This window comes from Lampetra fluviatilis, chromosome 28 (genome assembly GCF_964198595.1).
Source record: "Lampetra fluviatilis chromosome 28, kcLamFluv1.1, whole genome shotgun sequence".
NCBI lineage: Eukaryota > Metazoa > Chordata > Hyperoartia > Petromyzontiformes > Petromyzontidae > Lampetra > Lampetra fluviatilis.
The window spans coordinates 11,817,441-11,829,898 of record NC_136302.1 but is presented as its reverse complement, the minus strand read 5'-3'; the positions used below and the strand labels follow the sequence as shown (position 1 = coordinate 11,829,898).

General features: G+C 58.9%; 1 protein-coding gene across 1 annotated transcript in view; it reads left to right on the top strand.

Moving 5' to 3' along the window:
- The window catches only part of LOC144942669 (rho guanine nucleotide exchange factor 10-like), a gene marked incomplete at its 5' end in the record, with an annotated part of 17,750 nt that extends 5,292 nt beyond the window's left edge, over positions 1-12,458 (top strand). Inside the window, 14 exons of the mRNA XM_078869469.1 lie at positions 908-1,078; positions 1,571-1,716; positions 2,426-2,589; positions 2,831-2,946; positions 4,178-4,305; positions 4,671-4,771; positions 5,488-5,609; positions 7,828-7,917; positions 8,252-8,445; positions 8,830-8,987; positions 9,163-9,302; positions 9,522-9,696; positions 10,121-10,252; positions 10,999-12,458. Coding sequence (XP_078725595.1) covers positions 908-1,078; positions 1,571-1,716; positions 2,426-2,589; positions 2,831-2,946; positions 4,178-4,305; positions 4,671-4,771; positions 5,488-5,609; positions 7,828-7,917; positions 8,252-8,445; positions 8,830-8,987; positions 9,163-9,302; positions 9,522-9,696; positions 10,121-10,252; positions 10,999-11,417 — 2,256 coding nt within the window. The remainder of the gene's footprint in view (positions 1-907; positions 1,079-1,570; positions 1,717-2,425; positions 2,590-2,830; positions 2,947-4,177; positions 4,306-4,670; positions 4,772-5,487; positions 5,610-7,827; positions 7,918-8,251; positions 8,446-8,829; positions 8,988-9,162; positions 9,303-9,521; positions 9,697-10,120; positions 10,253-10,998) is intronic.

Sequence of the window (12,458 nt, the reverse complement as noted above, 5' to 3'; positions counted from 1 at the left end):
ACCTATAAAACCGGTGACGTTTCGCGCAGTGGCACACAAAGAAGGGGCGTTGCCTGCAACTGCGTGCTATGAGGAATCGGCGTTGCCCAAAACGTCTCCTATTTTATATATTTTAATTTTAAGGCCGCAGTGTAATATTGACGATCGTTAGGTTTATTAATTTGTTGTTAACTGTGTTGTTAACTGTGTTGTTAACTGTGTTGTTAACTGTGTTGTTAACTGTGCTTGTTCACTGCTTGTGCACCACTGCCAACGCAGCAGCAGCACCAGATGATTTGTTCTATCGAAAGCAAAACATCATCACCTTCATGATCATGATGCAGGTGGTGCACTGTTGGCTGGCGTGTGCGTGCGTATATGAATGTACGTAGCCAACCCCGCTAATTAATCGGAGGTGTGGGGGAAAAATCAGTTTTAAAAAGCAGTTCTAAAGAATTAAGTTTACAAACCAGATGATTTAAAAGTGCGTAGCCCCAGTGGCTTACTAATATCGGAAGAGCGTTCTAGATGGCCTCACGCAGGAGCGCATCTGAACGCACGCGATGCGGTGACCATCTTCCTTCGATGGCCACCCAAAAATAAATTGTGTGCGTGCGTGTGCACGTGCGTACGCGTGTACGTATATGTGTGCCTGTGTACACCAAAGTAGTGTGTATGTGTGTGCGTGTTTGCGTGTGTACGTGTGTACGTATACGTGTGCCTGTGTACACCTATGTATGTGTGTGTGCGTGCGTGTTTGCGTGTGTACGTGTGTACGTATACGTGTGCCTGTGTACACCAAAGTAGTGTGCGTGTTCGTGCGTGTTTGCATGTGTACGTGTGTACGTATACGCGTGCCTGTGTACACCTATGTATGTGTGTGTGCGTGCGTGTTTGCGTGTGTACCTGTGTGCGCGCGCTCGTGCAGGACATGCTGCGGAACACTCCGCGGGGGCACCCCGACCGGCTGCCGCTGCAGATGGCGCTCACGGAGCTGGAGACGCTCGCCGGGCGGCTCAACGAGCGCCAGCGCCTCGCGGGCCGGCGCAACGAACTGCGCGCCGTCGCCAGCGCCATCCACGACCGCCAGCTCGCCAAGGTGCGCACCTAGCCTGGCGCGGACGCTACGTCCGTACACTGTGCGCCATGTGTGCACCTAGCCTGGCGCGGGTGTGGCCGTGGACGCCGTGCCTTCCACAACTACGTGTGGCCTCAGAGTGCACCTCGCCTGTTTCGTGTGGGTCACCGTGTGTGTCACCGTGTGGGTCACCGTGTGTGTGTGGAGGGGAGCGGTGGTGCGATGGTTATCGCACTCCGCTACAAACCAGACGACCCGAGTTCGACGCTCGCTCGCAGCCAACATCGGTGATGAACATATCTGAACCGGTCCTATGCTTCCCCGAGGTCAACTCAGCCTTAAATGAGTTACCTGGCACGGCGCATAAACCGAGCGTTGGGGAGGCGGTGCTGGCCACCGCACACCCTCGCGCGCCGTGCGGTGCCTTGATAGGCGCCGCTCGCCAACAGCCCCGGCACTCCGTCACGGCTACACGGCGGCGGGGGGACCTCTGTCTCTGTGCGCGTCCCCCAGCTGCTGGGCACCGGCGAGCGCTACCTGGTGAGGGTGGACGACGTGACGGAGAGCGTGGTGGGCGAGCGCCGCCTCATCCTCAAGACTCGCCCGCGACGCCTCTTCATGCTCAACGACACCATCGTGTGTGCCGGCCTCAACCCCAGGCACGCGCGGGGGGGGGGGGGCATGGGGGGGGCATGGGGGGGGTGCCACAGGTTGGGCCCAGACGGACAAAGCAAGACCGAAACAGGAAGAGTTCGTTGTTGTTGTAACCAGTAGCGAAATGTCACAGTACTCGAATTGTAAATGTTGTGGGTTTACTCTCCAACACACCGCTTTTCTGAAGTAGTAACTAATTTACACGTTTTGTTTACATGACAAACCTTACTAATTGGCTATGTAGGGTTGTGCTGGGTTTAACGACACATTCATATTTACGCGATATAACCCAAAAAAAACCTTTATTATGCATAATTTTGGTCGCAAAAGTCTACGTGTTAAATGGACAAGACAACACTAAAAGATACGAAGAGATACAGGGAGATACATTGAGGTACATGGAGATACAGGAAGACGCAGGGAGACATGGGGACATGCAGCGACACGCCGGTGCGCATGCCCAGGGCTTAATTCCTGAAGTGAACAATATAGGCACATGCCTAGCCCTGCACGCGGGAACACGTGGGAAGACACGGGCAGCCATGGGGAGCCGTGTGGGGAGACACCGGGACATGCGAGGGGGTGTGGAGACGCGTGGAGGTTTATAGAGACGCAGGGAGACACGGGCACACGTGGTGATGCAAAGCACACGGGGAGTTAACCCCGTGACGTACGCTTACTCCCTGCCCCCCCCAACCGTGGTCTCCCTGGCAGGATCCCCTACGACGGGAATGGGATGGTCCCAGCTGGGCCCCGCTTCACACTCAAGTGGAGCGTTCCACTGCGCCAGGTGCAGGTGTCGGGGGGGGAGTGCGACGAGGAAGGGGGTGCCGACAAGGGGGCCCCTCCCCCACAGCTCTCCGTGGACCCCAAAGGGAGTGAGTGAACCCCCTCAGCACGTGAACCCTTGAATTAAGGCGGCCGCGACTTGCCGATGCTACGACGCATCGTGCGGCTTGAGATCCCTACAGATAAACGAGTGCACGCACGAGCCAAGGAATGGAACGCATCCAGGGGACGACCACCGAGGAGATGGAGCCGTGTGTTCCCGTGCAATGTTGTGAGCCTGTGTCGTGACCCCATGACCCCGCATCACGAGCCGGTGACCCCGTGCCGCAGGTCACCTGTACTCGGGCCCCGCGCGTCTCTACGTGGAGCTGCAGGAGCTGCACAGCGACTTCCAGCTCATGACCCAGATCTCTCAGCTCACGGGCCAGCTCCACGGAGCCTACGCGGTGAGACTCGCTCACCCACATGCTCACCCACACACTCACCCGCTCGCTTACACACTCATTCGCTCACACGCTCACCCATGCACACACTCGCTCAACCACTCGCCAACACACCCACTCCCTCACTCACGGACCAGCTCCATAGAGCCGATGAGGTGAGACTCGCTTATCTGTTCACCCACATGCTCACCCACATGCTCACCCACACCCTCACCCACACACTCACCTGCTCGCTTACACACTCATTCACTCACCCACTTCCTCATTTGCTCATCTGTCCACTCACCTCACCAGGGCTATACCTAATAAATGAAACTTGAAAACTTGAAAAACCAACTGATCTACTAACTTACTGGCCTACCCCATCATTCAGCCACCCACCCACTCGCTCACCCATTCAATCGCTCGCTCACTCACTCACTCAATCAACACACTCACCTGCTCACTCACATACTCACTTCACCCACCCTCCGATCCACCCAATTACAAGCTCATTCACCCACTCATCCACCCATCCACCCACCCATAGTTGACATTCCTCACAGCCCCATCATCACGTATGCGGGAATGCAGGACTCGCCATCTGCAGACTTTGTGTTTCCTCTCTGCTAAAGGCCGATCCACATTCCGCTCTCTGCTGCCCGCCCCCTGGGGACTGCATCCGCTTCGCAATCCCACCTGCTCCCCATCCCGGGTGACATCTCTGAGCGCCCATCCCCACTTCTTATCCATGCAGCTGATGGGATGCGCAAATTGCACTTTTTTACGTGAAGGAGGCGTATCGTCTGCTTATTTAGTTCGTTATGTATAGTCTCCACAACGACGCTGGTGATTATTTTGTGTTGTGTATTGCCGTTTAGTTTTGCGTCAAGCTCAGACCTATGTCTAGCAGAGACGGCGGGGGTCCTTGCCCATCAACTTGTGGCGCTGTGCCACCCTGCCGCCAGATTGTGCGCCTCATCAGTTAATCGGTGGCACCTGGGTCTGTCCCGTAACCGCCTGAGACACTGAAGTTTAAGTTTCATTGATTTATTACACGGATGATCACTTCACCGGTGCGTGCGTGTTTTTGTGTGCGTGCGATGTGTAAAAACATCGCCACTAGGGAGTTAAAGGCGGCCGGGCGCGGTGCTGGCCACCCCCTCGTGTGCCGTGCCGCCCTTCATAGGTGCTCGCCAACAACACTTGCCCCGACGGTCTGTTGAGGCTACACGGGGGATCTTTGTCATTGCAGACGCTGACCCCAGCGCTGGTGCAGGAGTGTGCGGCCTCGGTGCAGCGACTCATCCAGCAGAAGGAGGCCCAGATCCGGGGCAGCGATCGCTGCCGCGTGCAGCTGCAGCTGCAGGGGAAACCCGACAAGTAAGGGAAGGGGGGTGGGGTGGCACACGGGGGTACACACAGGGGGTACACACAGGGGGTACGTACGAGGGTACACATGGGGGGTACACATGCCTAAACAGCCTGTGCAGACTACACGGGAAATCTTTGCATTTACATACACGTGGGTGTACGTGTGCATACGTGTGTGTATGTGTGCGTGTGTACGCGCGTGTGTGTGTACGTGTATGGGTCTGCCCCGTGACCTCCTGCCAGCGGGCGTTCGACACTTCACGTGGCCTCAAGGTGCACTTGGCCTGGCACAAGCGTCGTGGTGACGTCACCGCCACTTAGTGGCGAATGGCGGTTGTTGTTGTACGTGTATACGTGTGTGTGCGTGCGTACAGGCATGGCCGCCCCGTGTCGTTCGTCTCCGTCTTCCACTTCTCGTCTCCGGGAGCCAGGGCCTCGTGGCTGCGAGACCTCAAGACGGCAACGCTCTCACTCGGTACCACCCTGATCCCCCGTGATCCCCCTGTGATCCCCCTGTGATCCCCCTGTGATCCCCTCCTGATGCCACCTGCTCCCCCGCGACCTCCCCTGCTCCGGCGTGATCCCCCCTTGATCCCTTCTGATCCCACATTCCCCCGTGTGCCTCTGGTCTCCCCCCACATCTCCTTCTGCTTCTCTTGCTCCCTCTGTGTAGCGTGGGGTGATGTGGTGTTATTGTGCCCTTAGGCGCCACCCAGGCCCGGACTTAGTCATAGGGGCAACAGTCCGTAAGGCGAATGCCCGGTGGGCCGGTGGGCGGTCTGTGTGGGGAAATTGCAAATGTGATCATAGTAAGAAAAAAAATATAAAAAGTAATACATTCAAAAAATATGTTATAACATTGCGTATTTCCGCTCTCTGTTAGCCCCAACGATTCTTCCTCTTTGTGTTTTCGGACCCAGCCCTAAGTGGGCCAATGAGATCGCACGCAAAATCATGCTCATACGTCAACATTGAAAATCTAGCTGCTCCATCGCCCGAATTTGGGCCAGCGTGTTTACAAATGCCTGGGCTGATGTTTAGTCCCAGTCCATCACTGGTGGAGAGAGTGTGAGTGTGTGTCCGCCGAGTGTGGAGAGAGTGTGACTCTGGGTTGTGTCCGAATGTGGAGCGCTCACGTATTGTGCGCATGCACGCCTGCACACACACGCGTGTTGTCCCTCCCTGACTCAGAGGATGCGAACCAATGGGGTTGGTTTAGCGCAGAGGACGAGGACCGGCCACAGGCTCCACACAGGTGCCCGCTGCTGCTGTCCCACATGCCCGTGTTCGAGGCCGGGACGCAAGACCTTAGGGTGAGCCGCGGGCAGGGTGGGAGGTGCACAAAGACAAAGACCCCCCGTATAGCCTGAACAGACCGTTCGCTCAGGTGCTGTTAGCGAGCAGCACCTGTGAAGGCCGACGCGGCACACGAAGGGGGCGGGTGCCCAGAATCGCGCCCCAGTACGCCTTTGACGATGTTTACACACCGTACCCAGGTACTCATTTAAGGCTGAGTCGGCATAACGGAGGCCCAGGACCGGTTCGGATATTGGTCTCACCCATGTTGTCCCGGAGCAGGAATCGAACTCAGGTCGCCGGATTCTTAGGGCAGTGCGTTAACTACTGCTCTGGCACTTTCCACTTTCCACCTGCTGTTAGCGAGCACCTGCACACACGTACACACAGAAACACGCACACAACACAACAAACACAGCACTTGCCCCAACAGTCTGTCTTGCTATAGGGGGCCCTTTGAGTGTGTGTGTGATGTATGTACATGGACTGTGTACGTCTGTATGTGTATCATGTGTCTCCGTGTTGTTTATGTCGTGTCTGTGTGTCATGTCTGTGTGTTGTGTCTGTGTGTTGTGTCTGTGTGTTGTGTCTGTGTGTTGTGTATGTTCATCGTGTCTGTGTGTCATGTCTGTGTGTTGTGTCTGCGTGTCGTGTCTGTGTCGTGTCTGTGTCGTGTCGTATCTGCGTGTTTATGTTCGTCGTGTCTGCGTGTTGTTTATGTCGTGTGTCTGCGTGTCATGTTTGTGTGTCGTGTGTCTGTGTGTCTGTGTGTTGTGTCTGTGTGTTGTGTCTGTGTGTTGTGTCTGTGTGTTGTGTCTGTGTGTCGTGTCTGTGTGTTGTGTCTGCGTGTTGTGTCTGTGTGTCATGTCTGTGTGTTGTGCCTGCGTGTTGTGTCTGTGTGTCTGTGTGTCGTGTCTGTGTGTTGTGTCTGCATGTTGTGTCTGTGTGTCATGTCTGTGTGTTGTGTCTGCGTGTTGTGTCTGTGTGTCTGTGTGTTGTGTCTGTGTGTTGTGTCTGTGTGTTGTGTCTGTGTGTCATGTCTGTGTCGTGTCTGCGTGTTTATGTTCATCGTGTCTGTGTCGTGTCTGCGTGTCGTATCTGCGTGTTGTGTCTGTGTGTTGTGTCTGTGTCGTGTCTGTGTCGTGTCGTGTCTGCGTGTTTATGTTCGTCGTGTCTGTGTCGTGTCTGTGTGTCGTGTCTGTGTCGTGTCGTCTCTGCGTGTCGTGTCTGCGTGTCGTGTCTGTGTCGTGTCGTCTCTGCGTGTCGTGTCTGCGTGTCGTGTCTGTGTCGTGTCTGTGTCGTGTCGTGTCTGCGTGTCGTGTCTGTGTCGTGTCTGTGTCGTGTCTGTGTCGTGTCGTCTCTGCGTGTCGTGTCTGCGTGTCGTGTCTGTGTCGTGTCTGCGTGTCGTGTCTGTGTCGTGTCTGTGTCGTGTCGTGTCTGCGTGTCGTGTCTGCGTGTCGTGTCTGTGTCGTGTCTGTGTCGTGTCGTCTCTGCGTGTCGTGTCTGCGTGTCGTGTCTGTGTCGTGTCTGCGTGTCGTGTCTGTGTCGTGTCTGTGTCGTGTCGTGTCTGCGTGTCGTGTCTGCATGTCGTGTCTGTGTCGTGTCTGTGTCATGTCGTCTCTGCGTGTCGTGTCTGCGTGTCGTGTCTGTGTCGTGTCTGCGTGTTGTGTCTGTGTCGTGTCTGTGTCGTGTCGTGTCTGCGTGTCGTGTCTGCGTGTCGTGTCTGTGTCGTGTCTGTGTCGTGTCTGCGTGTCGTGTCTGCGTGTCGTGTCTGTGTCGTGTCTGCGTGTCGTGTCTGCGTGTCGTGTCTGTGTCGTGTCTGTGTCGTGTCTGCGTGTTTATGTTCGTCGTGTGTGCGTGTCGTGTCTGCGTGTTTATGTTCGTCGTGTCTGTGTCGTGTGTGCGTGTCGTGTCTGCGTGTTTATGTTCGTCGTGTCTGTGTTGTGTCTGCGTGTCGTGTCTGCGTGCTTATGTTCGTGTCTGTGTGTTGTGTCTGCGTGTCGTGTCTGCGTGTCGTGTCTGTGTCGTGTCGTGTCTGCGTGTCGTGTCTGCGTGTTTATGTTCGTCGTGTCTGTGTCGTGTCTGCGTGTCGTGTCTGCGTGTTTATGTTCGTCGTGTCTGTGTCGTGTCTGCGTGCCGTGTCTGCGTGCTTATGTTCATTGTGTCTGCGTGTCGTGTCTGTGTCGTGTCTGCGTGTTTATGTTCGTCGTGTCTGCGTGTCGTGTCTGCGTGCAGCCCGAGTGCGCCGTCTATAACCCGGTTCCCTCGTCGAGCGTGGGGGAGGGGTGGCGGCACCAGCTCTCCCTGGGCCAGGGAACCATCTGGGTGAGTGGGGTCAGGGGTCACGATGACGGGGTCAGGGGTCGTCGTGGTGGGGTAAAGGGGGGGCACGGTGGTGGGGTTAGGGATCACGGTGGTGGGGTTATAAGTCATGTTCGTGGGGTGAGGCATCATGGTGGTGGGGTTAGGGGTAACGGTGGTGGGGTTAGGGGTAACGGTGGTGGGGTGAGGGGTCACGGTGGTGAGGTGAGGGGTCATAGGGGTGAGGTGAGGGGGTCAACGTGGAGTCCCCTTCTTCTCTCTGTGTCTGTGTCTCTGTACATCCTCATCATCAACCTATGTGCAGATATGGAGTCTGTGTCTGTCCCCGTGTCCCCAGATCGGGAGTGGGGATGCGTCGATGGGCCAGCTCAGCGTGCTGTCTCTGGGCAACGCGGAGCCGCGCGTCACCGAGGGTTTCAGCGTGGAGGCGCGCGTCCTCTGCGCCGAGTTCGTCCCCGCACCCCCCGACCCCCCGACCCCCGGGGGCTCCCCCCCCGACCCCTCCACCTGGCTCGCCCTGGACGACGGCAGGTGAGGGGTCGGGGGTCGCGGGCGTGCACACGTGCGCACGTACTTGTGTGCGTAGGGTGGGAAGCGGCGGCGTCGCGGTTAGCGCACAGCGCTGCGAACCCCGGCCGACCCGAGTTCGATTCCCGCTCACGGCCAACATTGGTGACGAATATCTGAACCGGTCCTGAAATTTCCCGAGGTCGACTAGCTGACTACCTGCTGCGGTGTCTAAACATCAGCACTGGGGAGAAAAAGGTTGGCCGGGGGTGGTGCTAGCCACCCACCCCCTCGTGTTAATGGGTGCTCGTTAAAGGCACTTGCAGTAAGAGTCCGTTAAAGGCTATACAGGGGACCTTTGTATGACCACGTGGCTGTACCTGTGAATGTGTGTGTGCGCGTGTGCAGCGTGTGCGCGTACCGCAGCAGCCCCGCGTGTAAGAAGGTTCGTCTGTGGAGGGAGCCGACGCCCGGGGGCTCCCCCGCCGGCAGCTTGCGCTACGCGCACGGGCGCGTGTACGCGGGGCTACGCGACGGCACGCTCGCCGTGTACACGCGCGGAGCCGGTATGCACGGCGTGTACGCACACACACAAAACATATTTATAGCACACGCAATATAACCTATATCCATGTTCCTGTGTGTCCCTGTGTCCCTGTGTCATCGTGTCCCTGTGTCACCGTGTGTCTGTGTGTCCCCACATGTCCCCACATGTCCCCACATGTCCCCGTGTCCCCGTAGACGCGGCGTGGGCGGTTCACGCGACCTTCTCGCTGGGCTCCCTCCCGGTCCCCGCGCTGCTTCCCGTGGGAGAGGCGCTGTGGGCCGCGTGCGGAAACCACATCGCGGTGCGCACCGCGGGGGGAGAGGCGGCCGCCCCGGTAAACCGCTACAACCGCCTAGCACCACGACCACCACGACCACATCTACCGCATCCACTTCCACAACCTGCCTCTCTCACCCACGCCCTCGTGACCCCATGTTCATCCCCCCCCCATCCCTGTTTTTCCCCCGCACCCACGTCGCCCCCGCGTCTCCCCTATCGTGTCCTTGTCGCCTCCATGTCTCCACCTTTGTGCCCCCCGCCCCCCCGGCATCAGGCTGGGTTTGAGGCGCACCCGGAGGCGGAGGTGCACGTGAGCCAGGTGGCGCTGGCCGGCGTGGGCGTGTGGGTCTCCTTCTCGCGAGGCACCTCCCTGCGCCTCTTCCACACCGAGACGCTGGAGCAGCTGCAGGACGTCAACATCGCCACGCCCGTCAACCGCATGGCACCCGGTACCACGCACAGCAGCGGCGGCAACCACGCACAGCCACCACGCAGAACCACGCGCAACCACCACGCAGAACCACGCACAACCTTGCGGAACAATCACGCGCAACCACGATGCGGGACAACCACGCGCAACTACCACACGCAACCATCATCAACCACACGCAACTACACACCACCTTGCGCAACCGCCACACGCAACCACGCACAACCACGTGTAACCGCCACACGCAACCACGCACAACCACGCACAACCACGCACGACCACATGCAACAATGCTCAACCACGCGCAGCAACCACACGCAACCACACAACTCTGTATCGTGCACAACCTCAATTGGCTCACAGGCCTGAATGGGTGCCCGCTAACAACACGGAGGAGGCGCACCAGTCGTGTTGAGGTGTTGAGGCCGTGTTTGTGTGTGCAGGTGGTGCGGCACAGCGGCCCCTCGTGGTGACGTGCCTGGCCAGCTGCCCGGGCCTCCTGTGGGTGGGCACGAGCCTGGGCCTCATCGTCGCCCTGCCCCTCCCCCGGCTGGAGGGGCTCCCCAAGCTCACAGGTCTCACTCGCACTCATCACTCGTTCACACTCCCCACTCGTTCTCCCCACTCACTCACACTCCCCACTCCCACTCCCCACTCACACTTGCTCCTCACACTCCTCACTCCTCACCCAGCATGGGTCTCACACTCCTCACTCACACTCCTGACATTCGCTCAGCAAGCACGGGTCTCATTCACGCTCACTCTCATACGTATTTATGCTCACTCGCGATCAAAGTCACACTCACTGCACTCATCCTCACCCAGTCACACCGACTTACACTCTCACCCACCCACTCACCCCGACACACCCACCCACTCACCCACACTCACCCCCCCACACCCACCCACTCACCACGACGCACCCACACACTCACCCCGACACACACTCACCCACACACTCACCCAGACACACCCACACTCACCCCGACACACCCACCCACTCACCCCGACACACCCACACACTCACCCCAACACACCCACCCACTCACCCACACACTCACCCCGACACACCCACACACACACCCCGACACACTCACCCCGACACACCTACACACTCACCACGACACACCCACCCACTCACCACGACACACCCACCCACTCACCCACACACTCACCCCGACACACCCACCCCGACACACCCCACACACTCACCCCGACACACCCACCCACTCACCCCCACACACCCACCCACTCACCCCCACACACCCACACACTCACCCCGTCACGCGCACTCACAGCCATCTCCCCCTCGCGGTGCCAGGCCGAGGCATGGTGGCGTACCACGCGCACAGCGGCGCCGTCACCTTCCTCGCCGTCGCCATGGGAACCTGCGCCAACGATGCAGGGGCGGAGACGGCGGGGACTCCCTCCGCCACCGCCCCCCCGGGGTTCGAGGTGCACCACCCCCCCGACTCCCCTCCTCCCTGTGGCCCAGAGTCCCCCTTCGCTCTCGACGAGGGGACCGCCCTGGGACCCGAGGGGGCGGGCGGCGGCGAGGGGGCGGAGAGGGGGGGGGACGTTGGTGGGGGGCGACGGGGGGCCCGGGCGGCGGGGGTCTCCACGGCCCTGGTGGTGTCGGGGGGACTGGGCTACCGCTCCCTGCCGAGACCGGGGGGCAAGGCCCCCCAGGGTCCCCCTCACTCCCAGCACAGCCTCATGCTGTGGTACTACCCCGTGTGAGCTGCAGGGATCGTGAGGACCCAAGGTGACCTGTTGGGGATCACCTGTGGGGACACAGGGACCAGTGGAGACCTATTTGGACCTATGCAAAGGGATGTGGGGACCCAAGGGAACCCGTTGCGACACAGGGGACCATCGACAACACATTGGGGATGCGTGTAGACCGCTCGGGATGCATGGGGACCAATTGTTGACTTATGGGCCGCCCTGCCCTGGGGACCGATAGGGACACCAGATGAGCAGGACTCAGCGGAGGCCAATGGGCACAGGGGACCAGCGGGGACGCATGGGGGACGCAAGGGGACACCGTGTGAACAGGACCATCAGTGGGGACCCATGGTGGGGGGGGGGGTACTCTTGACACTACAACGCTTGTGGCATATAACCAAACCAATGGGGCAGGGTTGCCTCTGGAGGGGTTATAGGTTGTGGATTCTTCCTCCACCCCTTGTGGAATGGTCCGGTCCATAGCTGCCTCTTCACTTGGGTCGGTCCACTCATGCAGGAGGGGGGGGAATTCTCTCGATGTTGGACGGAGCTATCATCACTTTTTTGCCGCTCGGAATTTTATTAATCGATTTTTACCCGCGGAATTTTTACTCAGTTGCGCGACGCCACAGCGCCAGCGCGGCGAGCAACCACTTGGGGTGTATCCCACATTAGCCACTTCTAACCCAAATCCCTCACCCGCTACTCATCCCAATTCCTCACCCCTATTCCTCACCCCCCTCTCTTCACCTTGCTCCTCATCCAACCCCACTCCTCGCCGTGTTCTCAAGCCACAACCGCGACGACCGCACGTGCCGCATCATTGGCAAACACGGCAGGCCGCCGCCGTGGCGATAGCGGGCGAGGGATGTGGGAGGTGCCTTCTAAACCGTGAGGGTCGCGTAGGGGTCAGGGGAGGTCACGAGGGGGTCACGTGGAGCGCTGTTACGTGTATTTAAACTTGTAGACGCTGGTGTTTGCGGCCGGGGCACGCGTTCTGCCCGGGTCAGGGGGCGCGAGCGGCGTTAATAAACTCTCGCTTATGCAGCAGCA